Raw genomic sequence first — 21,356 nt, 5'->3', positions numbered from 1 at the left:
CAGTGGTCTGGTCTGGTTGAGTTACTGGCATCGTGTCCTGTAGAAAGCAGAGTCCCGGGTCACACCCTCACAAAAATGATGAGGTGACGGTGGCCATCATTTTCATAAATACAAGCACAGAGCTTTTTGATTGGTGGAGGTATTACCTCATTTCAATTGCTTGTTCTGTTCCGTCCACTGGGTGCCCACATGGTGTAACACAGTCGAGGGTGGCTGATCGCTCAAGTCACAATTTCACTTATTAACCACTTTTAAAAGAAAAGATTCCAGCTTATGTGACAAAATGGCTGTTTATTTCAAGCATGAAGCAAGTTCCAAACTACCTACATCATTTGGAGCAGCAGAATTTCCTAGTCCATTTCAATTATATTGACAAACGCTTTAAAAATGATCGCCACACCACCCAAGCTGGATTGCAACAACAAAGCCGATTCTGCTCGGCACAATAGAAACATTACCCTGGATTCACTCTCAACAAACTAATAAAATATCATCATCATCTTCGTTTGGCAAGACCATGTTTGGAGATGAGCAAAGACAGAAAAACGTAAACACACCAGGGATGTAGATACACCAAAGGTTTAAATTCCAAAAATAAACAACTCAAAACTTACATTTCTCCAAAGTCCATCGAGCAAAAGGCTTGCTTTGACATCTCATTTCAAGCCTAACCTGACACGGACACCTGAGGCGCACCTTCAACAGCAGTATGGAAACGGTGTTAGCATTAGTACTTGGAGAGCTCTCTCTTCACACAAGAGAAGAAAGCCAGATTATCCGGATGACCTTTATCCTTCACAAATGGCAAGAAAAAAGGGACATCATCACATGTTAAAGGAGGCATTTTGTGTCTGACATTTATAGGTGTAAAAAAACAATTTCAAATGCATGACATTCTTATCAAACCACAGAGGAAATAATGTACCTAAGCAATACATAAACAAGAAGACGTCATGCAGAGCACAATACTACGATACTTGCAATCCACCCCCCCCCCACACCCCCCACCCCGAAAAAAGATTGCCATTGATCCAGCAAACTGTCCATTTCATCAAGATTAAAATTGACGATCTTGATCAAAACTCGTGTCAATAGGATGAAAAGTGATGATTTTTCAGATGAAAATTGCCGATTTTGGAAGTTTTACCTAGAGTTGACCTTTTCCAATTTATTGACTTGGTTTCCCAATTTATTGACTTGGTTTCCCAATTTATTGACTTGGTTTCCCAATTTATTGACTTGGTTTCCCAATTTGTTGACTCAATATGCAAATGCGGTTCAATTTTCAAGTCAATCAGATGAAAAATGGCGATTTTAGAAATTTGACCTCCAGATGACCTTTGACCTCAAAATCAATAGGCTTCTCAATCAAATAGGTATTAACATTCAAGTTAGTAATTATTACCAGTGAGTGGGGATTGATTATCGACGATACAATCCCAGAGTAGTGTTGGTTGAAAGTAGTGGACCTCCTACCTTATGACCTCTTGAGAGCCGTTGCCTCATTGTGGAAACAAAATCGTGGAGACGCAGACACCCATGACTCTCTGGGTCAAAAGCTGCAAAAATAGCAGAAACGATGGACGAAGGCAGAGGTTGGCCAGTTAAAACGACCACCACCCGGGAAAACTCATCTGGGGAAGGGAAAGGAGAATCCAAAACGGGATTGAAAATAAAATGAGGAACTTCAAGCAAAGTGGAGCAGAAGGCAGGTAGGGACAAAGGTGACGACATCTACCTCAACCATAAACCCTTGGAGAAACTACAACGGCATTCGGTAGGGCGCATAGCTCCACCAGACTGAAACGTTTACGTTTGGTATCCCACCGATAGGCCGGATCTGCACTCGGACCATTCATCCTTGTCACACATCAAAATTTAATTGGCTTGCTCTCGTCACCGAACAAACTCATTAACCTAGATTTGACATAACTCAACAACTTTTTGAAATATCGTGATATATATATATATATATATATTGTTACGGGACCGCGGCGAGGATGTTGTTTGCCGAGCGGATGGCCGCCGCGCCCGAACGAACAGTTACCCCGACTAACCCGATTCCTGAACGTTGGCCGAATCGCGCCACAGATATTCAATGGGGAAAAGACTAAAACGAAGGATGTAAAGAAGAAAGAAAGACAAAGGGTAAGAAATACAAATATAATTTATTTCTATTTACACCCAAAAGTAACCAAGGAGAAGGAAGGATAATAAAATAAAGACAGAAGGAATCAAGAAGACACAGTGAAAATTGCTAGCTTATCTAAACAGTCTTACTTTACCCAGGGACAGAAAAAACAAAGACAGACTCACGCGGGGAATGATGACAGGAATGGCAGGAGGTGGATGGCTGGAGGGAGAGGGTGAAAACTGGAACCGGAGCACGGTCAGGCCGGGAGTGAGCAGCCGCCGCCCCTGGTCGATCGGCACGTTTAGCAGCTGCCGTTCCTTCCTGCCATGGACGAAACTGCCGTCGAAGCTCAAAGCTGTGGTGGTTTGAAGCTGCGGTGGTTGTACTTGTTCTCAGGCTTGGCACTTGGCACTTGTTCTCTCTGACTCCCTCTCTTGCTCTCTTTGCTTCGCTTTTCCCTCTCTCTCTCTTGCTCTCTTTGCTTCGCTTCACCCCATTCTCTCCTCTCTCTTAGTCCAACTACTTCAAGGCTTTCGCACGCGCTCTTTATAGCGCCTCAGGCGATCAAGCCGCTGGTGTCCAGGACACGCCCATCGGTGAGCTCACCTCGGCCCTGGTTGGTCGCGCGGGCTCCCGATCCCGCCCTTAGAGGAGGCGTTGGCAAGGCCACGCCTTGTTCCCGGCGCTGGGCCGACTCCTCCCACCTTCGGCTCCGAGATTACCTCGTGGCTGATGGAGTCTTGGGATGAAACAAACCACAGCTGTAGCAACCCTAACAAACCGCCCAGTGCAGTTGGCAATTGAGGCTTTGAGGGAATGCAGTTGGCAATGGTTGGAAGGGGAATGTGAAGGGAATCTACTCTTATTTCACTTGGTGCAATGGAGTATTTAAATTAATGGAAGACACAGCCTTACACTAATACACATAATAAGGATATAACTACTGAACAGGGATATATGGTGTCCTGCGTGTATGTTTTATGGAATTAACTACGGGAACGCCCTTTGACCTTTATACAACAACAAATGCAGGAAGGAGGGTGACATTTTACAACAATTCATTACACAACAATTAAAAAAAAAAACATTCTCATATCCACAACAATATATATATATGGCCCATTCTCTCAATGGTGAAGAATCACTTTTCGAAATTCTAATATCTGGATCTTCACCAAAATCTTACTATAGTTCACCAAATGTCCGTCTGTCCGTCCGTTCCCAGGTACCGCAAAAATGGCTGAACCGATCGCAACGATATTTTGGGTGGGTAATCCTAGGACCCCTGGAGTAAAATAGGCTACATTGTTTTTCCAATTTTCCAATTTTCCAGTTTTTCCAAACAGAATGGAATAATATTTACCACTATGAACAGTGATGTGGCTTTTATTGAAATTCTACAAATACTGTTTAGATTTTGATGATTTGCGTGTGATATGATTTAACAGATGTTTATATAAATTGTTTAAAATAAAAAAGCCTTCAATTTCCGATATTTTTCCTTTTCATTTGGGCCTCCCAATTGAAGCCCCGCCCGTAGGGCCGGTACCGTTGCTTGTACAATAAATTCTTCCTTGTCACACACCAAAACTGTCCACCAGGTTTCGTCCCAATCCGTCCACAATTATTTTTGAGATATCCTGCTCACAGACAGACGGGGGTGAAAACAGAACCTGTCCAGGTTTAGAGGAAGTTTGTAATTTGTTGCATCTATCTCTTATTCGGCATCTTTATTCTTACGTCTCATTGCCTTGAAGTGATTGCCAGCAAATAGTTTGATAACAATCATGTTTCACGGAGTCAAAGTGAAACATGACAAATCAAATGAAACAATAAGGTTCCAATCAAGTGGCATATCACGATTCCTATCGGATTACCAGTCGTTTTTACAGATCTCGGAAATGGCTCGACATCTAGAAAAATGTGGAAATCTGCAGAAACTTCAAGCCCAGCGTATGATGACGAGGACAGCCTAAGTTATCAAACTGGAGCTGGTGCTGTCACAGGCCAGCCTATTGCAAATCTACCAATCATTTTGAGTTAACATATTAAAAATTCTCCCTGTAAACTTGAGAAGTGATCACATGTTATTTAGTCGTAATTAGTCTTCAAAAACAACTAGTTTCAGAGTATTTGTGACTGAGAACGCAGTATTTTGGACATGTCTGTCAACAACAAAGCTCTAGGAAGAGTCTGGGTCGTTCCATTTCCTATTGATGGAGCTCACTGTGCTCTTGGGAACTTTCAAAACTCTAGAAATTGTTTTCTACCCTTGCCCAGATCTATGCCTCCCCACAATTCTATCTCGGAGTTCTACGGACAGTTCCTTGGACTTCAGGGTATATGTTCTACTCTGACATGCACTGTTAACTGTGGGACCTTGTATAGAAATGTGTGTTCCTTTTTAAATCAAGATGCCCAATCAATTGAATTGGCCACATGTGGACTCCACTCAAGTTGTAGACATCTCAAGGATGATCAAAGGAAATTGGATATACCTGAGCTCAATTTGGAATGTCATAGCAAAGGGGATGAATACTTATTGACTCGACATGTAGCTTTTCATTTTAAATTATTTTGTAAAAAAAATCCAAAAACAAAATTTCATTTTGACATTATTGGGTATTATGTGTAGATACATGACAAAAAAAAATCTCAATTTTATCCATTTTAAATTGAGGCTGTAACACAAAAACATGTGAAAAAGTCAAGGGGTGTGAATACTTTCTGAAGGCATTGTACTTGATTACTATTGTTACGTGCTCCTCCCCAAACCCCGGTCACGGTGTACCTCTGAGCCCCAAGAGGAGTCACGGCAGAAAGATGTGTTATTCTGTGTGTCAAAGATCAATGGTGAAACCATACCAATTGTTACCAACAAACAAGTATTGTATTAAGGTCACACAAAAATAACAGTACAATAACAATATTAATCAATTGTACAACCAATATATCATTCCTATGATGGTACCATCAGTTTCGTACAATATAACTCACTGTGCTCCAAGTGAGCGAAAATAACATTCCCAATGTCTCTGTCCCAGCTTCAAACCAAAGTCGATCCACGCTCCAGTGATCGTCAGAACGATGTTGTATCAAGACCAGAATCCCGCTCGGTTGACAGTCACACTGCCAAAGATGGGCAAAGGTACCCTCAAGAGGCGACTGGGAAATCACACCTTCGGGTATGGATGTTCAACGGCTCCCCACACGGCGAACCGCAAATTCCCACTCGAAATCCACGTTACACACACACACACCAGGTTAACGGCTGGATGCGTTTAAATGGTTGGAGCGAGGTGAAAAACCTGGAGCGATGCGAAATCAGGCGCGAGGCAAAATGGCCAACGGTCCGTTCGAGACGTAACGGCACTCCAATGATTCTCTTCGGAATCAACCGCAAAACCTGTCATGCAGGTTTATCTGTCACAGCGATAACAACTCTGTCGCAGGAATCCCTTTCCCAGGAAACCCAAAGTTCACTTTTACCCCCGTTCGCCAGCGTTTGCTCAAAACCTCAACGCAGCTCGGCTCCTTCTCCGACCTCACTTGCTCCGCCTCCTTTTCCTCTTCTTCTTTCTCTTCTTCTTCGTCCGGTTCCCGATCCGGTTTCCGGTTTCTTTTTAAAACATTAACTTTTTTTACCTTTTGAAAACAGTTCTCTATTTCACCTAAACGATGACAATAATAGTACATGCAACCAAAAATATTTGCAGTGGATGAGAACCACAACAACGGAAGTGACGAATCCGTAACACTATCGACAACAATTCAAAGTTGATAAAATTAAAACAAACCTTTTCCAATGGGAATGCTGTTTCGAGTGTACATATGTACAGCAGTCTCAAAATCATCCAAATGATTCAAGAACACAAAAAACTGGCAGAACTCGTCCAGATAGATTTCCTGTCATGGGACAAGCAATGAAAAGTTGAATAATATATTTATTTTCAAATATACACAAAGAATTAAGTTAAGCACCCCCCCCCCCGTTTTTTTACAACCTCGCACATTACAAGTTTGTTGTCGTCAAAACAGTGTAATATACCCATGATATTGCTATATTTTCTGGAGAAGTGATATTATGGTCACATAAAAACATAACAATCATGCCGTTTTCAATATTTTATTCTGAATAATTTAAGGTGAAATTTTTTGGGAATTTTAGGCATATTTTCACCTCAATTTAAGTATGGAGCTATAGGTCCATCACGGACAGTGTGGATGACGTTTATGTTTTCTAACGTACAGTCATTGTTCTGAGAAGACCTCTAGCGATCTTTGCGTCAATAACGTGTGTAGGACCCACGTGATCGGATCACTGACTCAACCCTACGTCTCATAGACCCTGTAAGCCGTCGTATGCGTTGCTGTGGCAGGTTGAACCCCCTCGAGCACGTTTGGGACATGTTGGGACGACAAATTGCGAAGATGGTCCCTCCAATAGCCAATCTGGATGAATTGGAACGTGCATTACATCGGGAATGGAACAACCTGCCACAGCAACGCATACGACGGCTTACAGGGTCTATGAGACGTAGGGTTGAGTCAGTGATCCGATCACGTGGGTCCTACACACGTTATTGACGCAAAGATCGCTAGAGGTCTTCTCAGAACAATGACTGTACGTTAGAAAACATAAACGTCATCCACACTGTCCGTGATGGACCTATAGCTCCATACTTAAATTGAGGTGAAAATATGCCTAAAATTCCCAAAAAATTTCACCTTAAATTATTCAGAATAAAATATTGAAAACGGCATGATTGTTATGTTTTTATGTGACCATAATATCACTTCTCCAGAAAATATAGCAATATCATGGGTATATTACACTGTTTTGACGACAACAAACTTGTAATGTGCGAGGTTGTAAAAAAATGGGGGGGGGGTGCTTAACTTAATTCTTTGTGTATAGATTATCATGCACAGTCACATGAAAAAGTAAGTACACCCCATGTAAAGTTTTGACTTTTTCAACATATTTCAACATACAGCTATTTGATCTTCATTTCAACAATATTGATAGATAATGGTGATATAATATAACAAATATCATGAAACATTTACATTTTGTAGTCCATTGTATAATTTAAATAAACATAAATGCAAATTTCGCATGTGGAAAAACTAAGCACACCCCTACATTTATCACTACTTCAAATACCTAAAATTAGAATCAGGTGCACCAGCTCAGGTGCAAATGATTAGAACATCGTTAGAGAGGATCTTGGAGGAACCTGTCTTATTTAAACCTCAGACATAAATTTTGGTTTGCTCTTTGTTGTTGAAGTGTGTGGCGTCACCATGCCTCGATCAAAAGAGCTCTCTGAGGCCTTCAGAAAGAAGGTTATAGATGCCTACAAGTCTGGGAAGGGATTTAAAAAGATCTCCAAACAATTTGAAATCAATCATTCGACTGTCCGGAAGATCATCTACAAGTGGAGAAGATTCCAAACAACTGCCAACTTGTTCAGGCCAGGCCGCCCCAGCAAGTTCAGCCTGAGAGCAGACAGCAACATGCTGAAAGAAGTCTCTAAGAACCCCAGAATGTCATCACGGGACATACAGGTAGCTCTTGCCACTGTTGATGTCAAAGTGCACGAGTCTACCATTACAAAGAGTCTGCACACAATTGATCTACATGGGAGGTGTGCCAGGAGGAAACCTTTGCTGTCCAGAAAGAACATCAGGGCAAGACTAAAGTTTGCCAATGAACACCCAGGCAAAGACCAGCACTTCTGGAACAATGTGCTCTGGACAGATGAGTCAAAGGTAGAGCTATTTGGCCACAGTACCAGAAGACATTTTTGGCGAAAACCAAAGACAGCATTTGACCACAAGGACCTGATACCAACTGTAAAGCATGGTGGTGGAAATATAATGGTTTGGGGCAGCTTTGCTGCACCAGGGCCTGGGCAGCTCACCATCATAGAATCCACTATGAATTCTTCATTGTACCAGTAGGTGCTTGAGGATAATGTGAGGCCATCTGTCGGAAAGTTGAAGCTCAACCGAAGGTGGACCTTGCACCATGACAATGACCCTAAACATACCCGTAAATCCACCAAGGAATGGCTGAAAGAAAGAAATGGAGGGTTCTGGAATGGCCAAGTCAAAGCCCGGATATAAATCCCATCGAGATGTTGTGGGGGGATTTGAAACGAGCTGTGCATGCAAGAAACCCCTCAAACATCGCACAGCTGAAAGAATTATGCATGGAGGAGTGGGCAAAAATTTCTCCCAGTCGATGTCAGAGACTGGTAGACAGTTATAAGAAACGCCTACTTGAGGTTGTTTCTGCCAAAGGGGGCAATACCACCTATTAGAGCCAAGAGTGTACTTACTTTTTCCACATGCGAAATTTGCATTTATGTTTATTTAAATTATACAATGTACTACAAAATGTAAATGTTTCATGATATTTGTTATATTATATCACCTTTATCTATCAATATGGTTGAAATGAAGATCAAATAGCTGTATGTTGAAATATGTTGAAAAAGTCAAAACTTTACATGGGGTGTACTTACTTTTTCACGTGACTAAGTAGGACAACTAAAACAATGAATTGTAAAATAGGAAATGCAAATCAAATCATGATCAACAAAAAAATCCCAAATACATGAAAAACAATGAATACTTTTCATCAAAACCTTGCAGAGATGACATCTTATCCCTGTCCCCAAAAAAACCCAACTGCATTCCAATGCAATAGCAAGGCCTCATCAAGATGGACAAAACCAAGCCATTCGTTGTGAGGAAAACGACGTGCAAAAAAGGAAATACAAAAAAGGAGTCAAAGATGCCAAAGAGCGATCAAAGCGGAGGTAAACGGGAAATCATCCAATTTAAAAGTGAAATGATTGTAAGGAACACTTCCATGATGAATATGTGAAGTGGAAATGTTATGATAATCTGATGTAACATGGTCATTTTGGACTGAGGAAACATGAAAAACTAGAACGGTAAACCTCCGTCAAGCTGAACATTTTATGGTTTGCATCCCCCTGGTAGGTCGGATCTGCATCCGGGACATAACCAATCTCCAAATTGTAAAGAATCACTGAGAAAATAAAGAAAATTATCGCATCCGGATAGTCACCAAAACCGAATCAATTTTTTTCTTGACACACACCCTACCAGTCCAACAAGTTTCATCCGAATCCGTCCACAACCGAGATATTACGTTATATATCGGTTTTATCCCCACCTCGCAATGGTGAAAATCATTTAAAACATTAAATTATCGTATTCGTATCCAGATCTTCACCAAAATGAAATCAAGTCGTCCTCGTCACATGTTGTGTACATGTTGTACTTGTGCTTATGTGTTGTGACCTTCAAGGATCACATGTTGTGCTCATTATAACCCTATCATGCACCCTTAAAGGAACACATGGTGTGCTTACTATATATATATTGTTGCGAATATGGAATTTGGCCTCCATATCCGCTTGTAAATATTCCCCTATTTCTCCAATACTCCCCAACTTTCCCCAATCCCCCATTCCCTAGTCCCATTGCATGTAAATAACACTCAGTAGAGCCGACCTTCCCCTTATTCCCCCATTAAATGTCGTGCCCAGGTCCACCGCACCACACGTAGACAACTTTCGGACATCTTGCTAGTTATTCTTAGTCTATGTCAGTTAAGGCCTCGTTTCCATTAATTATGACTCTTCGTTGCACCAGAATGTGATTATATGGCACCAGTAGTGAGTTTAGGACCTTTCCCGTACCTCCTCCCATCTTCTTCCCCAACAATTACAACAACAACAGAGGAGATGGCGGCTGCGCGGGGGAGGATGCGTCCTCACACCGGCTCGATTAGCGCCATTGACCACGCGCTCCACGGGGTTACCACGGAGGGGCTGGCTGTCAGCTCCTCCTCAAGGGCGGAGCCTGGTAACCCCCCGCACCCAATCAGAAGGGCGGACCGATTCCATCTGGGGCGGCGCTAGCGAGCCGAGGGCGTGTCACTCCCCGCCGGATATACGTGGCGACTGACCGGAAGTAAGAAGAGATGCGCCCCCAGCTGGAGAAAGAACGTTGCCTGCGATCGCTGAGAGGAAGAGAACCCGCCTGTGAAAGAACGTTACCTCCGAGCGCTGTGACCTCCCCGCATCTTTGGACCGGACTGTACCCTGCTTTGAGCCAAGAGTGCACCTTGAGCCATCGATACCCGCTTCCCTGCCATCAACCCCCGTGTGAGTCAGCCGTTGTCCCGTTTACCTGTCGTCTGTCCGGGGTTAAGATAAGCCTGTGTCTAAGTGCCCATCTTTTCTGTGCTTTACCTCTAGCCCCTGTAATCTAACCTTTTCCGTACGAATATAATTGAGAATCGAAACATTGGTGTCTGTCATTATAATCCAGCCATGTGTCTTCTTTTTCCTTATTGATCCAGCGTAGCGCGGCTCCGTCAACGTTCGAGTACAATCGGGTAATTTGTGCGGACACGACGGCCATTCCGCTCGGCCCACCTTAACATCAAAGTCGTGTCTGTAACAATTGGTAGTCAGGAGTTGGGATTCGAACCTGGGACTAAATTTATTTAGCCCAAATTTTGGACACCAATTGTACTATTGGCAGTAACAATTGGTGTCGAGGAGTGAGATTCGGACCCGGGACTAAATTAGTTAGGCCCAAATTTTGGGAGGGAAAATCGATCCGGAGCGCGTACGGCGCTCGACAAAATCGATCCGGAGCGCGGTCCCGCGGTTACTGCGCTCGACGAAATTATAACAGCAAAATTTGGATTTGTGTTACGAAACTCGAATTTTGAAAGTCGCGCTATGGCGGATCAAGACGGCTGGGGTCCGGTAGGGGAGAGTGAAGCAGGGTCGGTCCAGGACCAAATTGAGACACGTGAGGAGAGCGAAACAGCGAGGGTAGCAAGCACGCAAAATGGCGCCTCGCTGGTCACCGCGCCGGCGACCGTGGCAGCGCCCCCGGTGGATTGGAACTTGTTTTTTATACAAATGAAGGCCCTTATGGCCCAGAATAATGAAGAAATGGCAAACAGAATGGGAAACCGGATGGATGCTCAGGGTGAGCGATTGGGAAACCAAATTGAAGAAATAACGAACCGAATGAGGGCTCGGAGTGAGCGATTGGAGGGCCAACTGGGGGTAATGAGGGACGAAGCGAGGGCTCGGAGTGAGCGATTGGGGGTAATGGGAAACCAGATGGGGGTAATGAGGGACGAAGCGAGGGGTACCGGAGAGGGGTTAGACAACGGGATAAAGGAGGTGAAAAATGGGTTAATGGGGGTAGAAAATAGAATGGCTGCCCAGGAGAATCAGATAGAGGGAGTGAAAAATGGGGTAGGGGGAGAGGAGATTAGAAGAGGTGTGAGTGAGGAGGTCGGAGGAGTGCGCGAGGAGGTGAGGCACTGTGAGGAGCACATGGAGAAGGAGGTGAGAAAGGGGACTGTAAAGTTACAGGGGGGCATAGAGGTCCTGACGCAGGAGGTGGAACAGCTGACGGAGGGACAAAAAGAACTAACGGAGCAGGTTCAAAGGAACACTGCGGTATTAGGAGGGTTAAAAGTGACACAGAAAGAACTAAAAGACGACTTGATAGCGACGAAGAGGGAATGTCAGATGGTACGTGAGGGACTGACAACGAGGTTGGACGAGGTGGTAGAGGTAATGGAGACGAAGGACCGGCAGGTGAGGACGCACATGGAAACGGTCAAGGTAGCCTTGGAGGACGAGCTTGAGGAGACGTACCGGGGAATAAAAGAGGTGAAGCACAAATTAGAAGAAGTGGAAGAAGGGATGAGCGAAATTAAGAAGCGACGGAGAGGGGATAAGAAAGAGATAAAAGAGGAGATAAAAGAATTGGTCCAAAGTCTGTGTTTGGATCGTGATGATGTGCTCATTAACCGGATGAGGGATTCGCAGGTGACGGAGGAGAAGCGAAGAGGAAGAGGACCCGGTGTAAGTGGTGACCAATATGGTCGTGCGTATGATGCGCCAGGGGATTTAAGAAGCTTGGGGGTCGAGATAGACCCGGGTGTTCGTGAGAGGCCGTTGGTGAAGTGTGCGACAGGTCTGGTGTGCGAAAGAGGAGGTGTGCGAGAAAGTCCGACTCTGGGGTGTGTGAGGAAAAAGTGCGTGCCAAGGAGAGAGGGTGCTGGCGAGAGTGAGTCGGTCGTAGCGCGTGTGCGAGGGAGCACATGGAAGCGTGGTGTGGTGAGTGTTACAGAGGGTGTGACGGGAGAGTGTGCGCGAGAAAGGTGTGTGACGGACAGGTGCATGAGGAAAGAGTGCGCTGTCAGAAGTAAGGAAGAGTGTCCACCTGTGGTGAGTGTTACAGAGGGTGTAACGGGAGAGTGTGCGCGAGAAAGGTGTGTGACGGACAGGTGCATGGGGAAAGAGTGCGCTGTCAAAAGTAAGGAAGAATGCACACCTGTGGTGAGTGTTACAGAGGGTGTAACGGGAGAGTGTGCGCGAGAAAGGTGTGTAACGGACAGGTGCCTGGGGAAAGAGTGCGCTGTCAAGAGTAAGGGTGAGTGCGCTGTCAAGAATGGAGGTGAGAGTAGTGAGAGTGACAAGGAGCGTGAGTTAGTTGTGACAGGTGAGCGAGGATGTACACCTGGGATGGAAGGATGCACACCTGGAATGGTAGAGCGTGAGTGGGAATGCACGCTGGAGTTGGTGGTGAGGCACGTGGTTGGGTGTGCGAATGAGGGCACACCTGTGATTGTCACAGAGGAGGTGACCGAGGAGGGGGTGCGAAGCGGTGTATTGGTGAGGTGTGCGAGCAACGAATGTGTGCCAAAGTGTTCGGTGGTCAGGTGTGTGACCAAGGCTGTGAGTGGAATGGGTGTACCTGGGTGTGTAAGGAAGGGTACGAGGAGCATGGGCACAGCTGGATGTGTGAGCAAGGAACGGGCTGCGGGGTGTAAGCGTCCAGGTGAAGCATCGACGTTACACGGGTTAGAGGTTAGAGCGACTTTTAGCCGAAGCAGGCCCTCGGTGCGTGCCGGGCCTCGCTTTGAACGGCCGCGTCCAGGCTCCACTAGGCGGAGCTGGCAGCCCGATAGGAAGGGTCGTTATGGCGACCACGTTTTGTTGAGACGTGCCGGCAGGTCGAGATCGGGACATTGGATGGCTCCACGCCGAGGTGATGCGTGGGATCTCGGCCCGGGTAAGCCCCCGTCCCTGCACCGAGTGCCGGACGCATCCAGCCGCTGGCACAAAACAACCAGCATCCATTGCTTGGCTTTACGCAGCCGGGCTTTGGACAGGGATTGGCGCACCGAGAGGCAGTAGTGAGTAGACTGGGTGATGAGGTTAGTGTTTTGGACCCAAAATTAGAGAAAAACAAAATTTGATGATTGGCAAGGGATTGGCAGTAGTGATTGGCAGATGATGGGTAGTGATTGGCAAATTTTTAATTTGTTGAAATTTGATGTGCGAAATTGGTAGTGAGAGACCCCCGATGTGGTGGGATGGCAAATCCACCATCCTTCCCATGAGGGGGCAAAGGAGCAATAGCTTATGGGGTGTATGGCAGTGAAAACTAGCCCGGGTGGGTTCGGTTATATTGATAGGGATCTAGCGAAGATGACATTAGGTAACGTTAAGTTTAGTTAGTGACTGATACCTGTAGTGGGGACGCAGGTAGTTTAGTGTGGATGATAATGACGTGGTATGTGCTTAGTTTAAAGGGAAGACGGGGAGCACTAAGTTAGCAGGGTAACAGGTAGTTCAGATGATGCTGTGTGAGAACTGGACAGGTGTGTGGAGCAGTGGATGAGTAGTGAGTGTTGTGGATCAGCGCGAATGCGCTTGGGGAGAGAAGGGTGCAGGTGGCACCAGGTGTGATTGCACAGGTGTGCAACTGGACAGGTGTGTGGAACAGTGTGTGAGTAGTGAGTGTTGTGGATCAGCGCGAATGCGCTTGGGGAGAGAAGGGTGCAGGTGGCACCAGGTGTGAGAGCACAGGTGTGCAAGTACAGGTGTGTGGAGAGAGTTGGAGTAAGTGGTACGGAGTGGTGTGCATGGTGCGAAGGTGTGGATGGGGGAAGAGTGGACCCCTTTCACGAGTACCCGGGGCGGGTAGTGTAAGTGTTAGGTAGAGGGTACAGGTAAATTGTGGTTGGATATTGGCATTTGTGGTGCGGTGGCAGAATGGTGTTGTGGATGGGTGCATTAGTGTTGTGGAAATGGCTGGGCGTGTAGCCTGTTAGTGCGTGTAGTTGGTTGGGCACTCCACCACTGTGAGGATGTCGGCCAGGTGAGGCCGCAGGTGGGCTCTGGGAGCCGGTAGAGTTGTGGATGGGGCCCGAGGATCCGGAGGACGGACCCGGGTAGCCCAGTGCCAGAGAGGGCACCGAGTGGGGAGAGTGCCAGAGGGCCTTCCCCAGGTAGTTAGGTTAGGGTAAGGAGCAGGTAAGCTCGGAGGCAACTGCAGTGGTGGAGGTGTGCAGGTGGGTAGACCCACTGGGAGAGGTACACGCCACAGCCCAGAAATTGTGCGAGGGCACCGGGAGATGAATCGGGGGAGTGAGACCCCAAATTGAAGAGCACCACAGTTTGGCCAATGGGAATTGGTTTTTAGAACCCATAGTGTAAGAGGGCCAATGGTTTGGCCGGAGAAAGACCCCGGGTAGTGTAAAGTTGTTAAAGTCATTTAGGAAATAGTTAGGATTAATGAACCTGTCGCACCATACGCAGCCACTTACCTGTGGTGATGATGATGACTCCACACCTGTGTTTTCTTTGTTTTGTGTTGCAGGAAGTAAGAATTGTTGTGTGGATTTGTGAGACGCATCACGACGTGGATGAGACATTGGGGTGATTCCATCTCTCCCTCCCTAGGAGGGCCTGATGATGAATTGGTAATGGCAAATTTTGATGTGCAGTTGGAGATGGCAAATTTTGATGAGAGTTGAAAATGGCAAATTTGATTGGTTAGGAGGGAGAGAAGACGAATTTGGTATATGGGAGGAACGGGGAAGACAGTAGGGATGTTTGTTGATTTGTAAAGTAGATGTTTATGGGTAGTGTTGTGTTTTGTGGATACAGTAAGGGGTAAGGGAGGGGCCATGTAGGTTACCTGGTGGGGGGGGGGGGCGTACGATAGGAACGTACCTGTCTCACCTGGTTCCCATGTGCCCCCAGTGTGCATCACCTTACATTGCGTGCACTTTTGCGCCCTTACCACCTTACTCACTTGTCTGCTTCTTTTGTCTCCCACCTCCGAGGATCTGGCTTTGGGGTAGAGAGAGAGGAGAGAGAGGTGCTGGCTGCGCAGTTGTGGGCCTGCACTTTCGCTGTTTGCTGCCGGGATCGATACACCATATGGACCGCAATGTTTGTGGCCACCCACAATGGACCGCAGTTCGTTTGCGGCCAAGCACCACCCGGGGATGGACCTATGGGTCAACGTGGCACCTATGCCATACAGGTGAACCACTTTTAGTTAACACCAAGTGCACCACAAGAAGAGCAAGAGACACCTGCAGGGTTAGGGGTTGTCGAATTTATTTTTATTCCAATGATCAATGGTGACTGCACCGATTGGTGGTGGGGTGGTGCTGTTGATGCTCGGGAAGGGTGCTCTGCACGTTATTAAAGGCCGTCGGCCACAGAGCACTCGTGGGTTGGTGTATCGATGCTGGCAAGCGCGCTCTCTCTATGCATAACATCTGCATGTGTTCCTCCAAAAACAGGTCCTGGATCGTAGTGTAAATAGCAGCGTAGTCGTGTAAATAATGCTCCCTACCGGCTGTATGTTTAGTTTGCGAATTCTTTCCGGATTCGGTTATCCTGTGGGTGTGTTTCTGTGAGGAGAAGGGTGCAACGTCGCAGGGGGACATATTTACTCATTTGTGAACATCTGTAAAACTGTCGCACTCAGGGTAGAGTTAATAGTAGAGGGACTACATCTGAGTGCCACACTAAACTAGGTAAAAATTTATCGGGTCGGGACGCCCCGAGGGTAGAGAAGGGTGCAATGTTGCGAATATGGAATTTGGCCTCCATATCCGCTTGTAAATATTCCCCTATTTCTCCAATACTCCCCAACTTTCCCCAATCCCCCATTCCCTAGTCCCATTGCATGTAAATAACACTCAGTAGAGCCGACCTTCCCCTTATTCCCCCATTAAATGTCGTGCCCAGGTCCACCGCACCACACGTAGACAACTTTCGGACATCTTGCTAGTTATTCTTAGTCTATGTCAGTTAAGGCCTCGTTTCCATTAATTATGACTCTTCGTTGCACCAGAATGTGATTATATGGCACCAGTAGTGAGTTTAGGACCTTTCCCGTACCTCCTCCCATCTTCTTCCCCAACAATTACAACAACAACAGAGGAGATGGCGGCTGCGCGGGGGAGGATGCGTCCTCACACCGGCTCGATTAGCGCCATTGACCACGCGCTCCACGGGGTTACCACGGAGGGGCTGGCTGTCAGCTCCTCCTCAAGGGCGGAGCCTGGTAACCCCCCGCACCCAATCAGAAGGGCGGACCGATTCCATCTGGGGCGGCGCTAGCGAGCCGAGGGCGTGTCACTCCCCGCCGGATATACGTGGCGACTGACCGGAAGTAAGAAGAGATGCGCCCCCAGCTGGAGAAAGAACGTTGCCTGCGATCGCTGAGAGGAAGAGAACCCGCCTGTGAAAGAACGTTACCTCCGAGCGCTGTGACCTCCCCGCATCTTTGGACCGGACTGTACCCTGCTTTGAGCCAAGAGTGCACCTTGAGCCATCGATACCCGCTTCCCTGCCATCAACCCCCGTGTGAGTCAGCCGTTGTCCCGTTTACCTGTCGTCTGTCCGGGGTTAAGATAAGCCTGTGTCTAAGTGCCCATCTTTTCTGTGCTTTACCTCTAGCCCCTGTAATCTAACCTTTTCCGTACGAATATAATTGAGAATCGAAACATTGGTGTCTGTCATTATAATCCAGCCGTGTGTCTTCTTTTTCCTTATTGATCCAGCGTAGCGCGGCTCCGTCAACGTTCGAGTACAATCGGGTAATTTGTGCGGACACGACGGCCATTCCGCTCGGCCCACCTTAACATCAAAGTCGTGTCTGTAACAATATATATAACCCTAACACGCATCCTTAAAGGATCACATGGTGTGCTTACTATATATAACCCTAAAACGCATCCTTAAAGGATCACATGGTGTGCTTACTATATATAACCCTATCATGCACCCTTAAAGGATCACATGGTGTGCTTACTATAACCCTATCATGCATCCTTAAAGGATCACATGGTGTGCTTACTATATATAACCCTAACACACATCCTTAAAGGATCACATGGTGTGCTTACTATAACCCTAACATGCATCCTTAAAGGATCACATGGTGTGCTTACTATATATAACACTAACACGCATCCTTAAAGGATCACATGGTGTGCTTACTATATATAACCCTATCATGCACCCTTAAAGGATCACATGGTGTGCTTACTATAACCCTAACATGCATCCTTAAAGGATCACATGGTGTGCTTACTATATATAACCCTATCATGCACCCTTAAAGGATCACATGTTGTGCTTAGTATATATAATCCTATCATGCACCCTTAAAGGATCACATGGTGTGCTTACTATAACCCTAACATGCATCCTTAAAGGATCACATGGTGTGCTTACTATATATAACCCAAACACGCATCCTTAAAGGATCACATGGTGTGCTTACTATAACCCTAACATGCATCCTTAAAGGATCACATGGTGTGCTTACTATATATAACACTAACACGCATCCTTAAAGGATCACATGGTGTGCTTACTATATATAACCCTATCATGCACCCTTAAAGGATCACATGGTGTGCTTACTATAACCCTAACATGCATCCTTAAAGGATCACATGGTGTGCTTACTATATATAACCCTAACACGCATCCTTAAAGGATCACATGGTGTGCTTACTATAACCCTAACATGCATCCTTAAAGGATCACATGGTGTGCTTACTATATTGTTACGTGGTCCCCTCGGTGAATACCTGGTCTCGGTGACCCCCGGACCGTGAGAGGAACTCCGCCAGCACGCTGTATTATATATGCGCTTTCGCCACGCAATCCATATGAATTTCACCCAGGAGACAACTGATGTTCAAGGATATATTTCCAATGGTAATGATACCATACAATTTCAATGACACAACCACGGAGATTTTCCCCGAGCAATCAACAATACACAACCATCACCAATTCCCCATTCACAATCAATTCCCTATGATTAAGATGGCCATCTTATACATGTGTGTCCCGGTGAGTACTCACGACACCCTTTTGGTCTCGGTCCCGCACAATGTCTCTGGGCCCCTCCTGACCAAGATGATGGTCGCCGTCGCCGCACTCGGGCGGTTGAACGAACCCCGGGTGGACGTGTTTCCACCGGGCAGGTATCGTACCAGGCACCGTGGCTGCAGCCCCTCGTGGCCACGCGAAGCGGATACGGTAGAGCGAGCCAAACTCCACGCCGCTGGCAAGGCGCGTTAGGCCCCAACGTGCGACCCGCACGCGTCTGTTTGGACGGTGCCGCGAACGATGCCAGACGCGGGGTCGATGCACGGCCCCACGTCAACTTGCCGTCTCCACCGGGCAGGTACACGTCCCGGTAATTCCTCTCGCCAGACAGGCTTCGGAACGCCGCTTTTCCACGCAGCGCAAGGTCGATTCCACCTTTTGTCGGAGCGGGGCGAGGAAGAATAATACTCGTCCTTTTTTCCTCGTGTCTTTTTCTCTTCCGTTTCCGGTCACTTCCGTTTCCGGCCACTTGTTCAGAAGGGCTCCTGACCCTCCAATCACAACAACCCTTAATATACTACACACGGATAAGCAAAGACCTGAATGGTAATCCACATACATTCACATAAATATGTAACACTCCCCCCCTTCAAGAAAGAAAGTTTGAACCCAGCGAAAACTTTCTTTGCCGGCCAATTTGGAGAAACAAACCAGATAACTCAACCCCCCCACATTATCAGTTGCCCCCGGGCACAGTTACCACTTAATAATAAAGCAACCAAAATTTCACCACAACCCCTCCAGATTACTCACTCTGGACTAAGCACCAGCAACGACATTGTCCCTGCCAAATCAGACTCCATCTCATGACCCTCTGACTTTGACCGCCAGTTTCTTGTGAATGAAGGTTAAGGGGTTGATCAAAGATCCAAAGTTAAGCCACTCGATAGCACTTTTTCCGGGAGGCCAAGCCGAGTATTCACTACATGGATGCCTTTAGGAACGCGGAGTTCACGGTTAGTCCGTGCAGGAAAGTTCTCCACATGGGCGCCTTGAGGAACGTGGAGTTCACGGTTAGTCCGTGCATGAAAGTTCACTACATGGACGCCTTTAGGAACGGCGTTCACGGTTAATTCGTGTAGGAATCTTGGCTCGGCGGCTCCGCCGCCTTCAGTGCTTCAACTTCTCAGACTTCCCTAATAATTAGGGTGGGACCACTGGTCCCTGTAGTCCCATGAATAGCGGTCTCCTTCTCGGCCACTACTTTGCCAATCCTTCCTTCGGGAGCGGCCGTAACTCAGGGAGCCTCCATAATAATATTGATTGCGGCCACCACCAAAACTACCGCCCAGTTGTCCTCTCCTGTAGACCTCTCGACGCCTACGAAATGCCTTCCCTACTGTTATGGTCCGACCCTCCAAATCCTTGCCATTCCAATTCTTCTCTGCCTCTCTGGCGTCTTTTGTGCTGGCAAACGTGACAAAGCCGAACCCTCTTGACTGTTGCGTTTCCCAGTCTCTTACCAACCGCACTTCCACCAGCGGCCCATATCTGTTGAAGACAGAGGTCAGAACTTCTTCCTCTGTTTTGAAGTTCAGTCCCCCTACAAATAACTTGGCACTTTTGTCGCCATCCCGAGCTGGTGTGGTGTTATTTTCCCTGCTGGGCTCTTTACCAACCCTCAGGTTACCATAAACTTGACCCCCGGCCAAATCATTCCCGATAACCACAGATACACCCTCTACAGGAAGCGTGGCTTGTAAACCGACGGTGACCGGTCCTGACACCAAATCGGACTCCAACTGGATGACCTGAAGGGGAGCACTAACACCGCCCCCGATCCCCTGTAAACGAACACTATCCCCCGTTGCCGTCTCCTCGGACCATGGCAAAATGCCTTCAAGCATTAAAGATTGATGGGCCCCTGTGTCCCTCAATATCCTAACCGGTCTCCGGTTAGTCGAGGCTCCATCCAGTGACACAAACCCCCTCTGAAATAAATGGTTGGTAACCCTTTTGATGGCGATTTCTTACGCTAGCCATCGCATTCGGAGTTGTAATAGTCGGACTCCGCTCTGGGTTGTCCCTTTTCATGAGGTAACAACTGGACATCAAGTGTCCAGGTTTCTTGCAAAACGCGCAAGTAGGCCCGGAGGAAAAACTCGGGGTCTGCCTCGGGCCCCCCGAACTATAAGTTTGTCTTGGGCCCGCATCCCTCTGATTTCGAACCGGTGGGGTATCATAGTTGTCCTCATAATCATCTCGAGGCCGCCGCCATGTATGGTCGTTCTCCGCACCTGCTGTTCCCCACCTCCCCTGCGGAGATCTAGGCGAGGAGTTAGGTTCGTGGACCCCTATTCGGTGGGTTAAGGCATAATCATCTGCCATGGTGGCTGCGTCCCACAACTTTGGTACTTTCTTTTCCTGCAGGTACACTTTGATGTCCTCGTGGACACACTGCTGGAATTCCTCCACCAGGATCAAGTCCCGCAATGTCTCGAAGTCTTTCCCGACTCCTTTTGACTCACACCACCGATCAAACATGTTTTCTTTCACTCTGGCAAACTCCACATGGGTCTCACTCTCCCTCTTCCTGGCATTCCTGAATTTTTGCCTGTAAGCTTCCGGAACCAACTCATACGCTTTGAGGATGTGCGTCTTCAGTACCTCATAATCTGCACATTGGTCCATTGGTAGCGCCGAATAAATTTCCTGAGCTTTCCCCACCAGCACACTTTGCACGAGTATGGTCCAGGCCTCCTCCGGCCAGTTTAATTGTCGAGCCACTTTCTCAAAGTGTGGAAAAAATTTCGCGACTTCTTTTTCACTGAACGGTGGAACCAGCCTCACATGTCTGCCCACATCCCAGGTTTTCTGGTAAGGTGTCGACCCCGTCAGCAAGGGTGGTGCCTCTCCCCATTCTCTCATTAACTCCAGCTCCTTGAATTTGATTTCTTGCTGAAGCTCCATGTCACGTTCCT

At 47.0% G+C, this 21,356-nt stretch overlaps 1 protein-coding gene across 1 annotated transcript in view; it reads right to left on the bottom strand.

The window, feature by feature from the left end:
* Positions 1-271: 271 nt before the first annotated feature.
* The window catches only part of LOC137421022 (calcium uptake protein 3, mitochondrial), a 53,327-nt gene continuing 32,242 nt past the window's right edge, over positions 272-21,356 (bottom strand). Inside the window, exons 10-12 of the mRNA XM_068106666.2 lie at positions 5,932-6,040; positions 1,477-1,634; positions 272-793 (exon numbers count right to left, since the gene is read on the bottom strand). Coding sequence (XP_067962767.2) covers positions 728-793; positions 1,477-1,634; positions 5,932-6,040 — 333 coding nt within the window. The 3' untranslated portion in view covers positions 272-727. The remainder of the gene's footprint in view (positions 794-1,476; positions 1,635-5,931; positions 6,041-21,356) is intronic.

This window comes from Myxine glutinosa, chromosome 2 (genome assembly GCF_964187855.1).
Source record: "Myxine glutinosa chromosome 2, kmMyxGlut1.1, whole genome shotgun sequence".
NCBI lineage: Eukaryota > Metazoa > Chordata > Myxini > Myxiniformes > Myxinidae > Myxine > Myxine glutinosa.
The sequence above is the reverse complement of the archived record's forward strand: the minus strand, read 5'-3'. Positions and strand labels throughout refer to the sequence as shown.